The 23,611-nt window shown below is 36.0% G+C and overlaps 1 protein-coding gene and 1 long non-coding RNA gene across 3 annotated transcripts; one reads left to right on the forward strand and one right to left on the reverse strand.

Annotated features, from left to right (window-relative positions):
* The first annotated feature begins 1,319 nt into the window (after window positions 1-1,319).
* On the forward strand, window positions 1,320-5,808 carry LOC306853953. Its single transcript, XR_013782791.1, has 4 exons — window positions 1,320-1,786; window positions 4,696-4,806; window positions 4,917-4,944; window positions 5,032-5,808. It is a non-coding gene; the product is annotated as an uncharacterized lncRNA (long non-coding RNA).
* Window positions 5,809-13,587: 7,779 nt separating this feature from the next.
* LOC306853947 (uncharacterized protein) lies at window positions 13,588-19,206 on the reverse strand. 2 transcript variants are annotated; one of them, XM_079391670.1, is made up of 8 exons: window positions 18,932-19,206; window positions 18,800-18,824; window positions 17,951-18,065; window positions 17,672-17,844; window positions 17,384-17,529; window positions 17,120-17,270; window positions 16,098-16,210; window positions 13,588-15,351 (listed from the first exon to the last, which is right to left on the reverse strand). In XM_079391670.1, the coding sequence occupies exons 3-8, from the start codon at window positions 18,043-18,045 to the stop codon at window positions 14,470-14,472; spliced, it is 1,560 nt and encodes a 519-aa protein (XP_079247796.1). In that variant the 5' UTR covers window positions 18,046-18,065; window positions 18,800-18,824; window positions 18,932-19,206; the 3' UTR covers window positions 13,588-14,469. The 2 variants fall into 2 exon arrangements, with proteins under 2 accessions (XP_079247796.1, XP_079247795.1); XM_079391669.1 differs by lacking the exon at window positions 18,800-18,824 and having other exon boundaries at window positions 18,932-19,165.
* Between the last annotated feature and the right edge of the window lie 4,405 nt (window positions 19,207-23,611).

The raw sequence follows: 23,611 nt of genomic DNA on the forward strand, positions 1-23,611 counted from the left end.
CTGTAGATTGTCTTTTAAAGCTTGGCATACATTGTCAAATTGAAGAAAGTGACCAATAAGTCATGGGGTAGTCATGGCCTAATGGTTAGAGAGTCGGACTCGTAATCCAAAGGTTGCAGGTTCGAGTCTCTTGGGCCGGCAGGGATTGTAGGTGGGGGGAGTGAATGTCCAGCGCTCTCTCCACCCTCAATACCACGACTGAGGTGCCCTTGAGCAAGGCACCGAACCCCCAACTGCTCCCCGGGTGCCGCAGAATAAATGGCTGCCCACTGCTCCGGGTGTGTGTTCACGGTGTGTGTGTGTTCACTGCTGTGTGTGTGCACGTTGGATGGGTTAAATGCAGAGCACAAATTCCGAGTATGGGTCACCATACTTGGCCGTATGTCATGTCACTTTCACTTTCACTGTCACTTTCATATGTTCTTCAAACGTTGCATTCCACAAAAACTAAAACTAAAATAACCAAATACCAGTTTGAAGCAACAAGAAAGTAAAATCATGACACAATTTTCTGACAGAATCTTCCTATAAGGCCCTCCCAAAAAATTCTAAAAATATGTATGCATGTATATTTCTAGAAAGTCATCACAAATATTTTTTTTTGCTCATTCCCAGCAAATAGGATTTCACTTTTTAAATTAATTAATTAAATATAAACAAATAAGACAGGACTAAATCTTAAAGATGCTTAAGATAAATTGCCCTACAAGGACAAAAATAAATTAGTCTCTGAAGCTTCTGACACATTCAGTTGGTTTCACTTACAAATAATGCAAATACTACTCTCATCTGAAGCCAAACAATCTGGAACATGCAGTTACAATTCTAGAAAATATAGCTACAGTGATTCAACTAATATAACTGTGTTCCAGAACTAAATAACTAACTAACTAGCAAATAATATCTAGAGCCTTGAGGTTGAACACGGTGGTGGGGTGGGGGTTATGTTAAACACGACATGGACATCTTTCTCTTTCGCAAGGGTGAACTTTATCCCTCTGGTTTTGTATTTCCTTCCTTATGCTTCCTGTTCTGTCTTATACAAGACTGTCTTATACAAGACAAAATAAAGGTATTTTATTGTATTCTGAGAGAGGAAGTCCATGAAGGGCCTGTGATTAATGCACCTTTTGTTTAATACCCACCAACCAAGTTGCCCACCACCCTGCTGCATTCCACCTATTGAACAGCAGAGTGCAGTACGAACCACATGCACATTTACTTAAAACCGATCCTCCTCCACAAAGTGTGCACTGTAATGAATGAGAACGCAAAACCTCATTCCATCTGATTCATAACCAGACAGGTGACATTAAACTAGATGACAAATGTAGGTGTATATAAGAAGACGGGGTGAAGACATGCTGTGGCGTACTTCACATTTACAAGAACAGAACATATCTGAAAACATTCAACCCATTTGTCTCCAAATGAAAAAGGAAACGTGAGTCTTGGCATGACTGAAAAAACTGTCGTCATCACTAAACTAGCCAATAAGCTAAAGAAGCAATCGGAACAAGTGATAGTAGTCAGGTGAAAATGAAGAACCATTGTTAAAGGGTGGGCCTTTTAGAAAATGTCAAAAAAAAGAGAATGAAGACAGACCAGTTTAGAAAACGTCAGCTTTTCCCGGTCAACAGATGTAAACAAGGCTAGTTTGCGACACAGAAAGCTAGCACTGTCTTAGAAAAAGACTTGTTTCTCTGATTAAAAAAGAATATCTAACTTTTCTTCTGAAAACACAAAGTAAAAAAGTACAGCTGCTCTCAGGACAAAGGAATCATGGGTGAGAAACTCAATTTGTCAGAGTGTGGCTATTGCTGTTCACAAATAAAGTCTTTTAACTTGAAGATATCACATTTCATAGATTTAAAGCAGTTAAAAGTGCTATGCTAGTCTTATGAAAAATTTCATGTGAAGTTGCTGATATTCCCAATTAATACATTTACAGTGTTCAGAACTTCAGGGACACCGTGTTAGTGTCTTTGTCAATGTGTTTGTGCATTTGTTCGACTTTTAACATTACACAATACATGTGTTAAGCTAATATGCTAGATTTGAACAAATAGCACTTAACATTCATAGCTAGCAATAGTTAATAGTGTGTTCTGACTAGTAAGTATTTGTGTGTTTTTTGTCAAACTATTAGTCACAAGCAGTGTTGGGGGTAACACAGTACAAGTAATGCGAGTTACGTAATATTACTTTTTTCAAGTAACTAGTAAAGTAACACATTACTTTTTAATTTACAAGAAAATATCTGAGTTACTTTTTAAAAAAAGTAACCCCAGTAACTTTTTTCCCATTTATTGACTGACAGTGCACTGTGTGAGCATGCTGTTACTGTAGTTCTAGACTAAATGTGAATGTGCATTAATTCATCCCACTCACAAAAAACAGATTTAGTATTCATCAAAATGAATTAAAACAGTGAAATGCACACTCAGAATATGACACAAACCTGCAATAATTAAATATGTTAAACAACATAAATGTATGTAATCCCATTTTATTAACCAATGTCTTCGCTGCTGACATTTGATGATCCAGTTCAACCATACTAATAAGCAAAAATGACTTTAGATAAACCAACAATTGTGCTTCATTGTTTTTTTTAATTGCTGAAGAGTGTTGAAGCTTCTTCTCCTGCGTTCTACTGTACAGACGTGAATTTACTCTTCCTTCAGCCTGAGGTTTATTCATTTCACTTTTTGGTGTGAAAGGGCTTTTACGTTTGCTATAATTAGAACTTATTGTATTAAAAACAATCAAGCCCTGCTCATATTTAAAAAGTAACGCAAAAGTAACGTAACACATTACTTTCTATAAAAAGTAGCTAAGTAACGTAATTAGTTACTTTTTTAGCGAGTAATGCAATATTGTAATGCATTACTTTTAAAAGTAACTTTCTCCAACACTGGTCACAAGTTGGTAATTTAATACAATCACAGACTTCTTGCACTTGACTGTGGTGATGTCACATATAAACAACCAAAATGGCAGCAGTCAATAACAAGTAGCATAATATAGTAAGTAGCATAATATAGCTAATATAGCTGATAGCACACGTACATCTCGGAGATGTCTATTTGATGTCTGCATTTACATCTGCATGTATGTAAAACTGACATCTGAAAGACGTCTGTCAGACATTTGTAGACAGCAGATGGTTTCCAGATCAAGAGATCCTTAAGAGACATCTTGCAGACATACGTGCTATCTGGGAAGTAGCCTAACAAGTAGCAAGTAACAAGTAGCATAATATAGCTACCGATTATCGTTTGATAAGTCATTCTTTTAATTCAATGATCTGATAGCCTAGTCTTATGTTTTGCATTACAATGCATTTAAAAGGTAAAAGGGATAGTTCACCCCCCACCAAAAAAAAATAAAAATTATGTCAATAATTACTCACCCCCACGTCATTCCAAATGCGTAAGACCTTTGTTCATTTTCAGAACACGAATTAAGATATTTTTGATGAAATCTGAGAGCTTTATGACCCTGCACAGACACCTATGGAACTACCACATTTAATGCCCAGAAATGTAGTAAGGACATAATTAAAATAGTACATATGACATCGGTGGTTCTACCATAATTTTATAAAACTACAATAATACTATTTGTGCGCGAAGAAAACTAAATTAAATGACTTTATTCAAAAGAAATCTTCTCTTTCATGTCAGTCTTTGATGCACATTCATGACTTATGCGTGAGCATTCCACGTAAACATGACGCCAAAAGTTACCAAATACACTGATAAAATATTACTCTTTTCAGTCGCAGTATAAAGATCACAACACTTTACTGTCACTCTTCACTGTCATTTACAAAGAAGTCTTCTCGGGTGATAGATTTCCTGTTAAGCAATATTATATACAGTATGTGATGGAAAATGGATTTTGACTCATACTGTATATCATGATCTATATATCTGATTCTAATTTCAAAGGAAAATGTTGTCATATTTGGTCAGATTTTTTTTTGTCTAGTATATTATCCTCTAGATTTGATCAAAAATATCTTAATTTGTGTTCCAATGATGGACGAAGATCTTACGGGTTTGGAACGACATGAGGGGGAGTCATTAATAACAGAATTTTCATTTTTGGATGAACTATGCCTTTAATGGCCAAATGTTTCTTTATAAAAGTCCACAATCTGGTTGCAGTCAGATTAAACAAGTACTTTTCATTAGGTTAGATATTTACTACTTATCACTCAAATCCCTCTATCTAAATCTATCTCTACATAGCCTTGCATCTGCTATGTTTGCAGTTTTTTTTTTTTTTTTTAGTTTTTTGCTTTTTTACACATTTTATTAATGTTTATGGTTCTAAAGTGAAATCTTTGTGCAATGGGTTGAGGGAAATCTTAGCCATTAGAGTATGCACAGATCTATACATTGTATTCTTAAAAGAAATTGTAGACCACCCAGGTTCCTTTGGGACATTCTTTTCAACATACTACAATTTGTGACACACAATTTCTACAATTTAGGACGGACATGTGAGCTGGAGTTTGGTATAAATCCATAAGAGCCCAACATTAGTACTTAGTATCTTTGGTTTAAAGAATATCTTAAAATACTGACAAACGTAAATACAGTATGTGTGAAATTTAAAAGTCTGTGATGGAGTTCTGTAGTTTGTACATATATTTTAAGCTGATTATGTGATGGAATCTTCCAGATAGCTCCACATCAGAGGCGATTGGGATAGCCGCGGCGTTTGGGATCTTGGGATTGTTCGTGCTGATCTGTTTGGTGCAGATCTGCATCAAGAAAATAAAATGTTGCAAAAGTAAGCAATATCTTCATTCCTTACTAATAAACCAGCATTCATCAAAGTCCTTGAACTAATAGACAACTATGCAAGTAAACAGTGAGGATTTTTTTTCTATTCTTTGACAGAGCCTTCAGTGAAAGACAAAATTTTAAAGTAAGTTATAACTTACTGATATTTGTTTATGTTTATTTGTGGAATCATGTTCATCATGGCTTATTTCAATTGTGTGTATCTTTACAGGAAATTTGGGATTAAGAAATCCTCACCTCCATTTTCAATCAGCAGAATCGTTGACAAGAAATAATGGCCATCACTGCTCATATGATATTCTCAGAATGTCTACAAATAGTGTACATAACCACCTTTTTTTATTTTACAACACTTGAAACTAATTATTTCCATATTATTATGAAATATGTTGATTTATTTATTTTTTTTTTCTGTGAAAAGTGTGAATCTCGTTTCTGAGGTAAAGGTGTTAGTGATACTAGGGATGTTGATGATTCATAACTGGTTAAGATCATTTTCCCACAGCTAGGGAAAAACAGCACACCTTTATTGCTTTTTGTGATCGCTTCTCTTGTTGTTTTTCTCATTCTCTGACATTCTCTGAACTTCGTCACCGTTTCAGTGTCACCACAAAAACACAACAGAGCCTTCTTCTCAAGCCAAACTGTTTCCAAGTAAAAATTAGTGACTCAAAGGTCACCATATACAATGATAAAATATTAGCCTCTTCAGTCACAGTAGAAATATCACAACATCTTCATTGTGATTTATAAGAAAGTCTTCTCGGGTGATATATTTCCTGTTAAGCAATATTATGTATGTGATGAATTATGGATCTTGATTCATATATCATTATATCTGATTGTAATTTCAAAGGGAAATGTGACCATAATTGGTCGTATTTGGTCAGATTTATTAGTCTAGTATATTATCAATTCAACTTTCCACTCAAATTTGTTTTGTTCATACTATTATATATATAAAAAATAAATTTAGAAAAATCGAAGCATTTTGGACTCCATTGAACATTTCTGTTGTGGTTGCTGTTCCTCTTTGTTCTTTGGTTATCATCTTTGTTTTTCATTTGATTCACTTTATGGCTGTATCTCATAGCAGAGCACTAAACCACAAGCCAGACAGATCTTCATTAGATGTTCAACTCATGCAGCTTATGCAAACAAGTAACACGGAAAGCATTGTGGTGGTCTGTGGGAAGTGAGAGACAGCAGATAACATTTGAGATTCAACAGCTTTTTAAACCCAGCGACTTTTTTGAGACCAGGCCTGTCAGAAACATCTGCTGGTCATGCATCTGGTCATGCAAACCTCACAGGATAATAATAATAATAAAAAATAAAAAACTTTCTTTAAACCACACAGACACTGACATGCTACAATGACTTTACAACTTAAAACACTTACAAATAAAATTCTGTCATTATTTACTCACCTTCATGATGTTCAAAACAAAGTCATAATTTACCCAATTTACTCATCTGTTAAATCATGAATGAACTTGGATTATCCACAAATGGAGAAAACTTGGAAGAGTGGTGAACCTTCCCAGGAGTCGCTGGCCAATCAAAATTACTCCAAGAGCACAATGACGACTCATCCAGGAGGTCATAAAAGAACCCAGATCAACATCTAAAGAACAGTGGGCCTCAATTAAGGTCAGTGTGCATGATTCAACAATAAGAAAGAGACTGGGCAAAAACGGCATCCATGGGAGAGTTCCAAGGCAAAAGCCACTGCTGACCAAAAATAACACAAAGGCTCGTCTTACAGTTGCCAAAAAAATATCTTGATTATCCCCAAGACTTTTGGGCAAATATTCTGTGGACTGATGAGACAAAAGTTGAACTTTTTGGAAGGTGTGTTACATCTGGCATAAAACCAACACAGGATTTTATAAAAAGAACATCATACCAACAGTCAAACATGGTGGTGGTAGTGGGATGGTCTGGGGCTGCTTTGCAGCTTCAGGACCTGGAAGACTTGCCATAATTGATGGAACCATGAGTTCTGAATCTATCAGAAAATCCTGAAAGAGAATGTCCGGCCATCAGTTTGTGACCTCAAGCTCAAGCGCACTTGGGTTATGCAGCAGGACAATGATCCCAAACACCAGCAAGTCCACCTCTGAATGGCTCAAGAAAAAATAAAGTTAAAGGGATAGTTCACCCAAAAATGAAAATGTGATGTTTGTCTGGTAAAAATAAATATATAAATACTGTTCAGTTTATTGCACAGACCAATTGTTTCATGTCTTAAGACGTCAATGTATCGTCACGAGCCACAGGGTTTTATTTGGTTTTGTCTGTGTATGTTTTTTTTTTTTTTACTCTCAAAGCCGTGGGTCCCATTGGCATTATATGACTGACAGATTGCAACGGTTTGAGTAAAAAAAATCTTCATTTGTGTTCTACTGAACAAACAAAGTCACCTACATCTTGTATGACCTGGGGGTAAACAGATTTAAAAAAACATTTTTGGGTGAACTATACCTTTAAGGTTTTGGAGTTGCCAAGTCAAAGTCCGGGTTTAAATTCAATCGAGATGCTGTGGCATGACCTGAAACAGTCCTTTCATGCTTGAAAACATTCCAATGTGGCTGAATTAAAGCAATTTTAAAGTAAAAGAGTCGGTCAAAATTCATCCACATTGATGTAAAAGACCCATTGCCAGTTATCGCAAATGCTTGATTGCAGTTGTTGCTGCCAAGGGTGGCACAAACAGTTATTAGATTAAGGGGGCAATTACTTCTTCACGCTGGGCCAGGCAGGTTTGGACAGCTTTTTTCCCTTAATAAATGAAATCATTATTTCAAAACTGCATTTTGTATTTACTCGGGTTATCTTTGTGTGATATAAAAATTTGTTTGATTATCTGAATCTTTTAAGTGTGACAAATATGCTAAATAAATAAATAAATTAAAAAAACAGAAAGCTTTTCACACCAGTGTATACACACACATTTTTCGTAAGGTGTGCATCTTGCCCTATTGTTAAAGTACTTTACACTCCCTTTGTGGTCCATGGAAAAAATAACAGCATGTGGTTTTGGAGTGACATGAGGGTGAGTAAATGATGCAGCTTCCACTGACTGTGAGTGTTCTTTTTAAGTAATCATGTAAGTCATCATGACATGCATAAGAAGATTTGTTCATCCCATGTCATTTATTTGTGTATTATTCCATTACAGTTTCAGTACACACTTCAAAATTACAGCGGCATCAAATTGTTACCATGAATTAATTATTATTTTGATTCTTTGCTATGAAACAGGTTTGCAAAATGGTCTGAATCTTCCAACCTCACTTTCATTTTCCAACGATTCTCAAACCATTTGTTCAAAGCAGTTATAAGATTGGATGTCACGGAAGTGGGATTCAAATGATGACTCATTTTGACTGTTCAGTGTCGATTCTTACTTTTGGGAGAGAAGAACTTTATTTCTATCATGACAATTCTCAGAAGATTTTAGCATGGTAACGGATATTACAATGTTAATGTATTTGGTCTTGGCAGAATAAATCTAGCTACTCTGCTGCTGCTGGTTTTTGCTATTGTTGTAGATTATTGCTGCTACTGCTACAAAACAAGTACAAGAACTTTATACTGTCAATACATGCACCGATACAGTGCTGAGAGTATTAAGACAAACTGCTGCGGCAAAAATAGCATATATAATAATCCACAGCAGATCTATACAGGTGGAGCTGGGGAAGGTGGAGGGCTTCAGAGGAACTCTGGAAGCATGCCCCGAACTGCTCTAGTGAATACTAACCAGCCATTTAAATAAAGCAGTAAATTCATTGCCTTCATATGCAATGTGAACCAATCAGCTTGTGCCAAGCGCTGTGAATATTGTCAGTTTGCATTAACGACCCATCAGCCAACGCAATTTCATGACAGAATTTGCCATTTTTTGTGCACTTTCAACTTTATAACTTTGCAGATAGTTTTCACTCACATACAGCTACATTACACACTGAATGAAAGGCAATATTTGAAATGGCAAAATAGGGGCACTTTACACCTGGTCACTTCATGCGTTTTCTCTGATCGGATATCTATATCTGACATAAATGTGTCTTCACAAAACGGATATAAATCTGTTCTTTAATTCCCACGCTATATGCACATTTAATGGAGTTCACGTCAATTCTGATTCTGAAATCAATAGATATGCTCTGCATTTTATTCATTATCAGCCAATTTCAAGATCAGAGACTGCAACAGAGCACGGCATCAGCACTGGAAAGGTTAGTCTCACTTTTAATGGAGATGATTGTGTGTTGAGCATCTGTGACTTACTTACTTTACAGTTTCATTTGCGTCAGTTTGCGCGTCGGCTTGCTGAAGAGATACTAGCCCCAGATAGCACACGTACGTCTGCAAGATGTCTGTTAAAGATTTCTTGATCTGGAAAGAATCTGCTGTCTACAAATGTCTGACAGACGTCTTTCAGATGTCAGTTCTACATACAATCTAAATCATAAACATCTTAAAGACATCTAATAGATGTCTATTTGACATCTAAAAGGAAATGTCCTATAGACGTATTGCAGATGAGCAAACACCCTAAAAAATACGTCTTGCAGATGTAAATGCAGACATCAAATAGACATCTCAGAGATGTACGTGTGCTATCAGGGGCTACTCATCCACGGCGGTGCTTGTTGCATTAGAGCTGTCATATCTGACTATAACATGCCATATAGCCTATAAAACGCTCTCACACGTTTATTATTTTAATATTTTGGGAGGAGTGAAATTAGTATATGTGGTTTCAACAACCAGATGCATTTACACTTGTCCAGTTTCGTCTGGAATACGGCCCAGACCACCTCCTGAAGTGGTTTGAGCGATCGGATTTAAATGCATCTCGAATGCGTTTCGGAGGGCATTTACACCTTGTCTTTTCACAATCGGATAGCAATTAGATCAGAAAAAACGCATGAAGTGACCAGGTGTTAACAGCCCCTAAGATACAGACCACTGGATATTTACGATTAATTGAAACAAACGGCTACTGTTTGAGTGGTAGCTGTGAGAAACTACTGCTCTGTTTTGTGAATAGAGCGCTGTTTGCAGCAAAATTAATTGCTCAGATGTACCGATGTGATTCCATTAGCATAAAAAAAATGCTTGATCTGACGATATTTAGCCAATAGACCCCACCTTAAGGAAACACTTTATTAACTGGCCAGGTTTGTGTATGTATCCTCAGTTGAAATTTGCAATTGCCCCTGACAACAGCATATGAATTCATTGCACTTGTGAACAACTGGTTTAAATAGATGATGGCCTGATAAAAGTTCTAGTGAATTCTGGAATGCTATTGTGATATTTAAGCATGAGGCAGTTGCGTTCTACAATTAACTTGATACATTCAATATATATATATATATATATATATATATATATATATATATATATATATTTTTTTTTTTTTTTTTTTTTTTTCTCATAGTTACTGAGAAACTACAGCTAAAGAAAACCACAGTCTTCCTCAGCCCTTCCTACTCACTTCCTCTCTGATACTCAACCCATGCATCAGTCCACGTAAATGTCAAAACATTTTGAATTTGAATCTTGCCAAAACTTGCACTGAGAAACTGAAGTTCATCTTCATGATTAGCTACTTTGTTGAATCATGAAAAGTTGATAACAGCAATGATGTGTGTAGTAGGATATTATCTTATATCTACATATTAGGGTGGGGCAAACCCTGGGATGATACACTCAAAATATTTCCTTTCAGTGTCGGTCATGTGTGGCAGATACTATCTGTGAGGGCGACACAGAAGCTGGGAAACCGCAGTCATGACTAAGCTGATAGAAGTTTTTCTCATGTGGGAGTGAGATGTCAGCTTAACCCACAAAAACTCTACAATTTCCTCATTTTCTTCTAACCTGTAGGCATCTTTACTTTAAAGGGTGAGGCAGATAAACAAACGCCATGTCTGTGGAGTTCACTAGATGACAAGAATAAGATTTCTGCTACTGTAGAATTTCCAGAGATCTAGTACTTTTTAAATCCTATTGAGATCTTAGTTCTAGTTTTTTATGTTAGTCATTATTCTCCATTTGGGTAGTTGGGTTGATGTGTCAAGCAGAAAAGTGGTGACATTCTATACATCTAAATTATTGTATAATTATCACAGATGTGTTGAGCTGTGACATCAAAGACAGAAGACAGGAAGTACATTCTAAACCACTTCCTGTGCTTTGTCTTTAGTGTGTCTCAGTAGCTCTATAGAACTTCAATGAAGTTGATTGGTAAAGTAAGTACACAACTGTGTAAAGCGAAAATTAAAGCACAAATAAGGATTTAGACAAAATTACTAATGATCATATTTAGTTTCAGTCGGCTTTTTAAAGACGTTTTGGAAATCATGAGTGTTGAATAATGAGTGTATGAGTATCATGAGAGAATAATTGAGAGAGTATTTTATTCTATAGACATCCTTATATTTTTACCAGTAAAAAGTGATTTGTTTGTCAGTACTCATTATTAGTGCGTAGCGCTGAAACCCTACTGTAATTGGTAGAATGGCCAAGGATCAGCGATCTCCATTTAAGACTTGAAATTTGGAGGGATGACAGTACTCACACCTCCTACAACATCACCAAGATGGTGGGCAATCACAGAGCTTGGCCTTTTGGTGGTGCTACAGTATCAGAGGGAAAAAACATAAAAATGGCTATAACTGAGCAACAATTTGTCCTATCAGCATGAAAATTGGTGTGCACGGTCTTGGTCAAATGTGCCACAAGTGTCTACAAGGGAATTTGCATATCTCAAAAAACATGGCTGCCATTGGCTGACGAAGTTTGAGCACCTATTAGACAAGGTTAACAGAGGCTGATCAGAATGAAACCATTACTTTCAATAAAATAATTTGTTAAATGATTGAGATGTAAAAAAAAAAAAACTACTTTTGCGAACCTAGGTTTTTCACTCAATATGGACAAAAAACAATTGAACAATTCATCCATGCAAGTCAATCCACAAACAAAATGAGTTTGCCTTATTAATCTTTAATCCAAATCTGAAAATGCTTCTCCCCTCTAAAATGATGGGCCTTCTCTGATGACATCAGTTTGACTGCTTGGGCATGAGCATGACATCCTTACCCACGCCCATCCAACTGTCAGTGTTCATTTCTGAACGAAACGCCTACTTTACTACATGTTTGCTAGTTCTTGCCGTGTTTGACACACGTGCTGCACAACCGGTCGAACAAAGAATGTTCTCATTAGCGTTATTGAAACGCAGCATGGAGAGTAGCTTTTGATAGGGAACATATCGTTTACCACATATCGTTTCAGTGTCTGTAGTACAGAAAGTGAAACATTTTCGCTATTCATCAGCCTGACAGTTTAAGAATTGAGCATGTGTGATTTTAATGACAAAGTGTTAGGTGGGTACAAATGTTGTAGATGTGTTCTGTATCAGTTGAAGTTGTGTGGTTTCTTTGAGCAACTGATTTGCTATTGAGATTTCCAAACGTGCCTGCCATTCTACAAATGACTGCAAACACGACTTTTCGGAGAAAGCAAGTTTTCATATCAATCCTCGTGCTGTATTGCAGTCCATATCAGAATGAGGTCTTTCTTTGAAAAAAAAATAAGATCTGACAATTACTACAGTGCCAAGAATGATTTCTAAAGCAGTATGTACACTGCCCTGAAAAAGTTTTCAAATATTTCCACAATGTGGAATCGCCGTGATCTTTTGTCTCCAAATCAGTGTTTCCAATTTCCAATTTTATGCATAGAGCCTTGTAAGCTTCTGTGAGAATGTGTTAAATCTGATGTGGGTAAAGGACTTTTTGTTTCCTTCCCTACCTGAAGATGGAGGTCAGTGATTGCGGCTGAGTTTCGCTCTCTTATTCTCATTCGCTCTCTCAGTCTGTTTCGTCATATAGTGTATACAGTGACTGTATGGAAATACTGAGTAATGGGTTTGCACAAGATCTGTGAGTTCTTGCTTCAGAAACTGTGTTTATATCCAGGACTTTACCAGGGTAAAATGCTCATGGACTCTCCACCAGCTTTTTTTTATTCGTAGTTAAAGTTGTTGTGGTTTGCATTAGCTATTAAATGCATGCCATATCACAAGCATTTCCTGCCATTTTAATATGCAAAACAGTCACGGGTTTTTGTGGGTTTCCACTAGAGGAAGTGCTGTTTTTTCCTGTGTCATTAGTATTTGTATACTTATTATTACATTGGAATTTCATACATATATTCCTGCCTCATGATTTGCGTATGTTCTTGCTGGTGATATGCAGAATGAGAGGTTACACATTTAGACCACATTTGGAATTTTGGAGAAAAGCATTTGATCTGTATTTTAATTTTAAATTATTTGTGTCTTTTCCTGAAATAACACTAAAGTAAAAAAAAAATAAAAAAATAATAATAATTCAAACAAACAAAAACACAGTACAGCATGGTGTTACAACACTAAGGTCATGGGTTCGATTCCCAGGGAAAGCAAGAACTTGTGTAAATGTGTAACTTGAATGTAAGCTAAGTCGCTTTGGATAAAAGTGTCTGCCAAATGCATAAAAGTGAATGTAAAAAAAAAATAATAATAATAATTACTGGTTCTTGCTGAAGCAAAATGCAAAAACACTATAGCAACCACATAGCAACACTCTTGCAACCACCATAATTACCATGTTGCTGAGTTCTGTATAGTTCTGTATTCTGAATGCACTTTTTTATAAATATATATATATATATATTTTTTTTTTTTATTATTATTATTAACACTTTTTCCATTTCATCACATTCAACACAACTCAATATTCAGCAAATCAAAAATGTCAGTACATCCATAAAATGTAAATTGCTAAATTGTGCAAAATTGCAAAAGTGTGTATGTACAGGTTCTTTATTGTCACCTACAAGAACATTTGACCATTTACAAAACCTTTCCATTGTCCAAAAGGTTCTTTATAGAGAAAAAAAAGGTTTTAGATAATTAAAATATGCTTCACACTACACTCTTAAATATAAAGGTTCCAAAATCGTGTTTTTGCAATGATGTCATAGAAGTTCCCCAAATAAACTTTTAGAAGAACAATGATTTACTTTATTTTTACTTTCAAAAAACCTTTTCTTTTTTTACTATGAACTTTTTGTGCAGTGGAAAGGTTCTATGCATATTAAAGTTTCTTCATGGCACGATCAAGAAAAAAGAAAAGAAAAAAATATTTTAAGAACTGATCACTTAAAGGTTCTTTGGGGAACCAAAAATGGCTCTTATATAGCATTGCTGCAAAAATTCCTCCCTTTTTTTGAGAGTGTAACATAGATGAGTCACTGTATCAATGGTGGGGAAGATACATGAGATTAGACTCAGCGTCATCGTCATCATATTCTGATAGAATCTCACTCTTGGTCAACCAAGTAGAAGCTTGAATGTCTCCTATATAGTCAGCATATGGGCAAAATTATGACCTGATGCATGCAGGAAGTCACAGAGGGCAGCCCTACTTCTGACAGCCCAGTATCAGCGACACAGCCGTATTTAGCATCTCTCTGCTTCCGCTCTAAACAAGAAATAAACGCCGGCTGGACACACACCATGAGGAGAAGCAAATATGCTTTGTTCAGTGCTTTCACAATCATGAAAAAGTCTCACATCTCACGTGATTGTCAGTTCTACGTCTCCTAATTTAAGAGGCAAAGTGTCCAGCTGGCAAGGGTCTTGTAGAAGTAGTGGACAGGTGATAAAAAGTGACGACTCGCCGCAGTTCTCGTCTGACTGGAAGGACGAATCTTCCAATCCTGATACATTCACAGACTGTAAAGGTGATTTTTTCAAATAGTTTGGTCTGTCCCTGTCATTATCGGTTGTGAAAGTACAGCTGGTTTGCTCATGAGACAATGTATCGCTGTCTGTTAGAAGCTTCCTGGTTTTGCACCACATGCAAGTCTCAACATCAGAACACAAGCACGTCACATGACCAGACCGATAACCACAGCTAGGTCTGGCCATGTTGGCGTCTACTTCACATGGAATGGTGGCCTCGCTTTCAGCATCAGCTGAAGGACTCTGACTACGATATCCATCCCCAACTACTACTATCTCAGACAGGAGGTCACCGTCTGTTCCGTTGAGATTGTTGGAAGCATCCTGATTTCCCATTCCCAAGCCACTGTCCTCTTTTCTTTCACTTTCATTGCTGATATTTACTTCACCATCTAGAAAAGGGAGCTCTTCCAGGCTTCTTCTTCCACTGCTGAGACTGTCCTCGGTGCCTGTCAGACTTCCACAGCCGCTGTCTTCCTGTCCTGTAAGTCCATCTGTGCCTCGGTTCTTAATCGAATGCTGCTGTCCGACACTCACTCCGCTGTCTGTACTCTCTCTTCTCTCTATGTCCTCCCCCAAAAGGTCCTTGTTCTCATCAAATCCTTTACTGTTTCCCGCCATTTTGTTGCTAGTCAGGAGCCATCCCTTGTCAGTAACTGTTTCCACTTGGATCAGTCCAACATTCATAGGGTTCCATCCATTCACAGCAGATTTCTGTTGAAAACAAAAATTTAATAATAAAAATTAAATAAATGTTTGAATTTAATTTTGTTTTGAAAGAAATTATTATTATTCAGCAGAGATGCATTCATAAAAAAATCATTAAATAAAATAAAATAAAATAAAATGTATCGTTGCGTCCACAGAAACAAAAAAAAAAAGTTAGGAGCAAAACTGTTTATAACACTATTAATTACTAATGATAAAATGTTTCTTGAGAAACATCAAATTAGAATAGTAAAATTATTTCTGAAGGATCATGTGGCAAAGACTGCAATAATGGCTGCTTAAAATTCGGCTTTGTCATCACAGAAGTAAATTATATTTTAAAAAAATATTCAAATAGGTATTTTAAATTGTAAAAATATTTCACAATATTACTTTTTTTTTTGTATTTTTGATCAAATAAATGCAGCCGTGGTAAACATGAGAGACTTTTTTTTCAAAATCTGTATACAGATTTATTCGTATATAATGTATTTGTTTATTTGTCAACCAGAAAGTGTCAAAATAGTTTCATTGTGAATGGAATTGTGTTATCATTTAAACCAAACACTGAGATGATATATATGCAAGACAAAAACAATCCCCAGCATTTCCCTTTTCTGCTGCTGTTCCTTTAAAGGAGAAGCGAGACTTATGACACTTTATTCCTTTTTTAAGACTCCGAAACTGGCTTGCTCTAACACTTTTGGTTTTGATGAAAATGCATTTCTTTTAAAATCCCCAAGTTGACTCACCAGAACAGCAGGCATTTTACCAGGACGCCTCAGGAAGAAACAGACTGCGAATATGAAGAAGGACATGACTCCAGCTACACCAATAACAGCCATGGAGATCACCAGGGACACATCTAACAAACAAGAGAAAGTGATTTCAATTTCACAAAGAAATAATTTTAGAAACATACACAGGGAATAATAAACCCAAACACAAATCTGAATGGTCTTGAATCACCCTGAAGTTGTTTATGTTGGTGCTACATACTACTAATTAAATAAATACTGAATCATCTTTTAAAGGGATAGTTCACCCAAAAATGAAAATTAATTACTCACCCTCATGTCATTCCAAACGTAAGACCTTCGTTCATCTTCGAAACACAAATTAAGATAATTTTGATGAATTCCGAGAGCTCTCTGACCCTCCCAGAAAACAATGATCCTACCACGATCAAGGTCCAAAAACGTAGCAAGGACATCGTTAAAATAATCCATGTGGTTCAACCGTAATTTTACGAAACTACGAGAATACTTTTTGTGCGCAAAGAAAACAAAAATAACAAATTTATTCAACAATTCACCTCCTCCGCGTCTAAAATGGCACAAGGATGATGCAGAGCAGACAAATTGTTGAATAATGTCGTAATTTTTGTTTTCTTTGCACACAAAAAGTATTATTGTAGTTTCATAAAATTACAGTTGAACCACTGATGTCATATGGATTGTTTTAACGATGTCCTTGCTGGACCTTGATCGTGGTAGTAATCTTGCTGTCTACGGGAGGGTCAGAGAGCTCTCGGAATTCATCAAAAATATCTCAATTTGTTTTCCAAAGATGAACAAAGCTCTTACAGGTTTGGAATGACATGGGTAATTAATTACATACTTTTGTTTTAATTACATTAATTTTTGGGTGAGCTATCCCTTTAATGTTTTGTTGACATTGTCTAAAAACAGCATCAGAACCTTCTTCTATTTGAGAGACCTATGTAAAAATAGATGATTGTTTATTTAAATAGTGTCCATGTGATCTAAGGTACCTTCTGATGGATATATGCAGCGTGGTAATGAGGTGTTGCTCATATCACTAGATTTCATCTCCACTTTCACATGGACACAATACTCCTGCCATAACGGTAATGAAGTGAACTCTACCTCTCCATCTTCATCATCATCAATTACTGTTAAAACCTACATCAGAAAAAAAAAAAAAAAAAACACTGGTTCAATATAACAAGCAAGTTAATTTATAGCAAAAACACTTTGTAAAAAAACATTTTTGGGATAGTCCACTAAAAACCAACCTGACTCTCCTGTCCTTTTGGGTAAAAAATGACAGAGTAAATTGATCCATATGCAAAAATCTCATTGAGAAATGGCTTTCTGTAAATCTTAACCTTCACCGTATTAGGGGAGGAAGAGAGCTCAAACTCTGGAGCCAACAATTTGCCTAAAACATGGAAGGAAGATCACATTACCAATTGTACAACCTGTAGACAGTAAAATCGGATGTTCTTTATACTTAAAAGAATGTAGTATTAGCTGTGTTTGTTGCACTTTTTTTGATAAATAGTAGTCCTGCGTATACTTACTGTCATATAAACGAATTCGTCTTCCTGCTGACCAGGAAAAGTTGTAATTTCCATCAAACAGTCCAATCTTTATTTTCGTTTGTGGTTTGTATAAAAAGTTCCCAAGTTCACATCTAGTTTCTGTAGTCATGTTGCATTCTGGCACAATGTCCCATTCATTAGGACGTGAATATCTATCAAAGAAAAGGCAAGTAGATTAGCTTTGGAGTATTGTAAAGTTCATTCAAGCAAAAAAGTTGGGCAAAATAGTAAGAATAGTAAAGAAACATTTCTGCTTACTGTGCTGTGTTTACTTGATAAAGGGCATATGCAGGGGCTCCTTTAGGGGGGTCCCAGAGCACAGTTACAGCTCCCTCCCATATGTCTAAAGTCATATTTAATTCCAGCGGCTCACCTGTGAAAAAAAAGAGGAAAATAATCAGAATTATCATCAGACTTTCCCATACTTTGAATCAATGCTCTGCTCTTCCCAATAGAGAAGTGGTTTATTTGCGCTTGATCCAGTCAAAGCTGAAGTCTCACACTTGAGATATACTGTATTTACTGTGAATAAATCGTGATCAGCTGTACTTTCCAGGTGTAGGTGAAAACGCCTTCTTTTTAGTCATTTTACTAATATGGATCTCTACTTTATCAAGCAAACTGCCAACCAAAATCTTCCCAAAAAGAACTTACACAATGCTGTACAATACAATGTATTGGCAAAGGTTAGCTAGTCCAGTAAAAAATCCAATTACACAAATTGGTGTTTTCTCTAACTGTATTTTCTATGGGGGTTTTAACATGGAATAACACCTAAAGAACCTGACGGATATTCACTGGAGTCTGTGTTTAAAATCGATATCCTTGTCAAATAAAGAGTTAAATTAATAAATGAACACATATTGTCTTTGCTGTATATTCGTTTTGAAAGGTTTCAAGAAAACTGGGGGTGGGCTGGGGGGGTTGTGTCAATTTTTGCAAGGAATTTACATCGCTCACGTCATCACGGTGACAAACTGGGGACTTCAAGTCAAGCGCCCACTTGCACTTGTTTTTTTGTATGTGTTTTTTTTATCTCAGTATTACGGATACTATATTTTTATGAATATGTAATGTAAATTTTAAAATATTATTGTATATACTTACTTTATATTAGTATCTAGTAAAATACCTTGTTATTGCCATAGAAAGAGAGAGAGAGAGAGAGTGTGTGTTACCTAGCAAAATTAAGAATAAGCTTAAAAATACATTAAAAATAAATAAATGAATCGATCTTACCTGTTATGGTCACTGGGACATGTATTAACGCAACCAAAAAATTAATCCATGAAGTCCAATCCATGTTTATGTTAGTTGAGCATCATACCCAATATTAAATCCTGATTCCAGTCCAGCTCCACACAAAAACACACATAAAAACTGATAACTAAATAACTGTTCTAACAGAGCCAGTTCAATGTTCAGTTACTGCTCAGTTCCGTCCGCACCTCTCTCTCTCTCTCTTGTGAATGTGAGGTTGAGTGGTTGACTGGCTCTCTATGTATTTGCACTGTGAACTTCCCCTCTCTCTGTTTTGCTTTAGTCAGTCTTCCGTTATGGCAGATATTTCCCCCACTCTAAGAAAGCTCTCTCTCTCTCTCTCTCTCTCTCTCATGGTTATAAACATACCATCAAGTGCAAACTGTAGCCATGTACATGAACGTGTGTAAACACAGAACATAAAAAATCTACACTGTATGTGTGAATCTATAAATGCTATCCCCAATGTAAAGGGAAATACCAGCGCACACATTAATTAGGGAGAGTACCAGAGTTATCATGTTTCTTCTTGGTATTTACAAAGGAATTTTTTTTTGTTAGTAATAGCTAATTAAGTTCTTAGTGTTTGTGATTTACACTTTTTTCCCTAATCTATAAAAACGGCTATTTCTCAGTACTGAACTACAGGTATGTTTGCATATCAGCATATGTGACCACATGCACATGTGTGCATGCATATCTGCGCCTGAAGTGTTAGTGGTAATACCTGCACAGTGATTTTATGCATTTTTGCTCATCCGATTGACTATCTTCCACACATTTATTGTTTGCAGAATTATTTTTCTGAGTACAGAAAACCAACTTTGACATTTGACGGGGTGTGGTTGGAATTTGTAACCAAGTTCTGAGAAGAGAACTGAGAGTAACACTTTATTTTACGGTTACATCTATTAGTTGTTTATAAGCATGCATATTACTAGAATATTAATGCTTTATTTTACATCTCTAATCCTACCCAATACCTAAACTTAAGAACTACCTTACTGACTATTAATAAGCAGCAAATTAAGAATTTATTGAGGGAAAAGTCGTAGTTAATAGTTAACAAGTGTTACCTATTCTAAAGTGTGTCCATACTGGTTTATAATTATGTTTTTAAAGTGTGTGTGTGTGTGTGTGTGTGTGCGTGTTTGTACAAAGTTAGTGTTAGTGTTTTTTTATTTGTTTTTATATATGTTGTATTATATACTTTGACTTAAAACATAATAAATGTTTTTAAGTCAAAGTATATGTAGCATTTTGCATTTGATTTAACAAATCAATCAGTCATTAGATTAACAGATAGTCACAGACCACTCACCCAATACACATACTGGTGCCAGTATGTCTGTCAATGACTTCAGGCCCCCGGTTCCAAGGCAACCCATCTGATAACACTAGTTTTATTACTCAAACGAATGTGGGCAGAGCAACATTTCCTCTTAGGAAAGACACATTATGCCATAAAAATGGACTCTTCTCTAATTAATTAATAGATTAGAGAACGATTTTGAGCACCCTCACTACATGCTCTAATGCATAAATAGGAAAGTATTTTCTGTGGCCACGGAAATATTAGTTCTTCGAGTTTATATGAACATACACTGAATGTTCGCTGGATATTAATAATTATATTGTAATTATTTATATACAATTCCCTTTTGAACTAATTTACTACATATAGTACTACAACATAAATAAATAAAAAACATATAATAAAACTATAATATATAATAAAATATATTGTTGCATTAACTTCCATTAATTTAAGCTGTTATACAATTACGTCAAATTGAAGTGTAAAATAATAAAACATTAAAAAGTAAATAAATATATATTTGCATCAAATGTTTTAATTCTAAGCATGATGAAATACAAAGTATTAATTAAAAAAATATTGTTGTATTAACTTCCATTTAAAGTAAAAAAAGTCGTGACGTATTGTCAAGTATGGTGACCCATACTCGAAATTGGTGCTCTGCGTTTAACCCATCCAAGTGCACACACACACACACACACACTGTGAACACACACCCGGAGCAGTGGGCAGCCATGCTGCAGCGCCCGGGGAGCAATTGGGGGTTCGGTGCCTTGCTCAAGGGCACCTCAGTCGTGGTATTGAGGGTGGAGAGAGCGCTGGACATTCCCTCCCCCCACCTACAATTCCTGCCGGCCAGGGGCTCGAACTCGCAACCTTTTGATTACGAGTCCGACTCTCTAACCGTTAGGCCACGTTAGGCCACGACTTCCCCCTAATAATTTATTGATTCTATTATAAATTATATGCTCAGTTTGACTCACTCGGTCTGCTTGTTTCACTTTCCCGTTAGATAAAGAACTGAAAAGCTGTGTGGTAATCAATCCAGCTCATACCCATAGCCTCAACCAGGCCTGGAGACATTTATAATCAGTTCCCCTTGACCATGTGAAGTTATATTCTTCACTATTTGAAGAGTAAAAGCAGGTCCAAGATCTTACAAAAGAACTTTCACACACCTGATCTAAGGCTGAATCACATGGAACATGACACAAAACTCACTCAACAAGTCTGCTTTGGGGGAAAAGCTATTTTGCAGCCAGACATATTTGGTCATCTAATTATGATCTTATTATAGCCAGTGTGCAGTTTCTTAAGCAGAATCATCTCAACAAGCAAAACCATAAATAACAATAGTCGGCTCATGCATGCTCAGCCACCATGTTTCAAAATAAAGTAATTTTAATGATTTGAAAATTTAAAATATATAAATAAATAGTGTTTGACTGGATCATGTTTTTTTTGTTTTTGTTTTTGTTTTGTTTTTTGTTTATGTACTGTATGTATGTAAAATAGGTCAAACTCAGGATGAATCACATACTGAGGATCCACAATATCTAGGGCATGTGTCTATATTTAGATTCAAAATCCACATACTACTCAGATCTCCCTCGAGAGTACAAATCACACTGAGATCATCACATGGTCTCCCTGAGAAGGTTCACTGAATGAAGTTGAAGTTTAATTCAGTTACTAGAGCATTGATTGACCCAGATTAAAATAATTTGACATGAGGTGCAGTTTGTGTCCATGGCTCTCTGGAAGATCTCTGACCCCTCTTCTCATTGTCACACAACAGAACATACACAGCACTGGAAAATAACCCAAGCTAGCAGTGTGAAAACCACACGTGGTGATGAAAATACGAAAATAACGTGGTGACACAGTTTCCCATTCAGCTTGGTACATGATGTAAGGACCCATTCTGTCAAATACTTTTAAAATTAAAATTAAATTTTAACAAACCACTCGAAACTAATATTTTGCAGCCTTTTTCACAGGTGATGCAAAGACTAATAAACCTTTAACTTTCAAACTGTACTTTGAAAGTTAAATTAATACATAATCTGGGGTTTTCTATTTCATAATGTTTAAATGTTTTGCTTTAGTTTCAGTGCTGTGTTACATAAGGAAGTGTATTTGAATTTTCCTCATCACTGGGTTTCGTTTTTATATTTGGTAAAACGTGCTGGTGCTTTCTGACTTGTTTTATGGTGTTTCCATTGTTTCACTGCTGCTTTTTATTATTATTATTACACAACGTCTATTTCAGGGACGGGCCTTGTGTATTTCAGCAGGACAATGCAAAACCACATACTGCAGCTAATACAACAGCATGGCTTCACAGTAGAAGAGTCCAGGTGCTGAATTGGCCTGCCTGCAGTCCAGATCTTTCACCTATAGAGGACATTTAGCCCATCACTAAACAAAAAATATGTCAAAGACGACCGTGAACTCTTCAGCAGCTGGAAACCTATATCAGGCAAGAATGGGACCAAATTCCAACACCAAAACTCCAGAAACGCATAACCTTGATGCCCAGACATCTTCAAACTGTTTTGTAAAGAAGAAGAGATGCTACACCATGGCAAACATGCCCCCGTCCCAACTATTTTGAGACCTGTAGCAGGCATCAAATTTGAAATGAGCTCATTTTGTGCATAAAATTGTAAAATTTCTCAGTTTAAACATACCTTATGTTATTTATGTTCTATTGTGAATAAAATATTGGCTCATGTGATTTGAAATTATTTTAGTTTCACTTTATTCAAATAATAAAAAAAAAACCATCCCAACGTTTCCGGAATTCGGGTTGTAAGTCTATCCCTCAAAGCCTCGTTTTCAACAGAATTTAATTCAGCATGACATCTAAACTTGTTAAAGTCTATAGAAAAGACTGAATGCAGTCTTCATCTCACTCGAGTGTACGCCACCCGGATGACATTAATTTAATAATGTGTAAAACTATTTGATGTTGTTGTTGTCATTATTAGTCTCATTTTGAATGTCCCTATTCCATCTTTGGAAACACCAGCACTTCCCCAGAAACGATCATGGTCACCGCTGGAAGCTCCTTGCCCAAAGCAAAGAATAGCACTCAAAAGAGCCAAGACAACCTAAAATAAATGTCAAACATTGCCCTCTTCTGGTAAGATATTTTACACTCACCAGTGAGCAAAGATTATTTAATTCACAGCAGTCCCGTGTAGACAGACCTTTGACTAATAGCATAATGTTTGGTCCATTAGTAGCTTATTCTGATCAAAAGACCACCTACTTTTTGTTTTACAAGTCATTTTGGGGCAAGATTATCTAACATTACATTCTAACAGTAGTAAACC

The sequence above is a fragment of the Barbus barbus genome (genome assembly GCF_936440315.1).
Source record: "Barbus barbus genome assembly, chromosome: 34".
NCBI classification, from domain to species: Eukaryota; Metazoa; Chordata; class Actinopteri; order Cypriniformes; family Cyprinidae; genus Barbus; species Barbus barbus.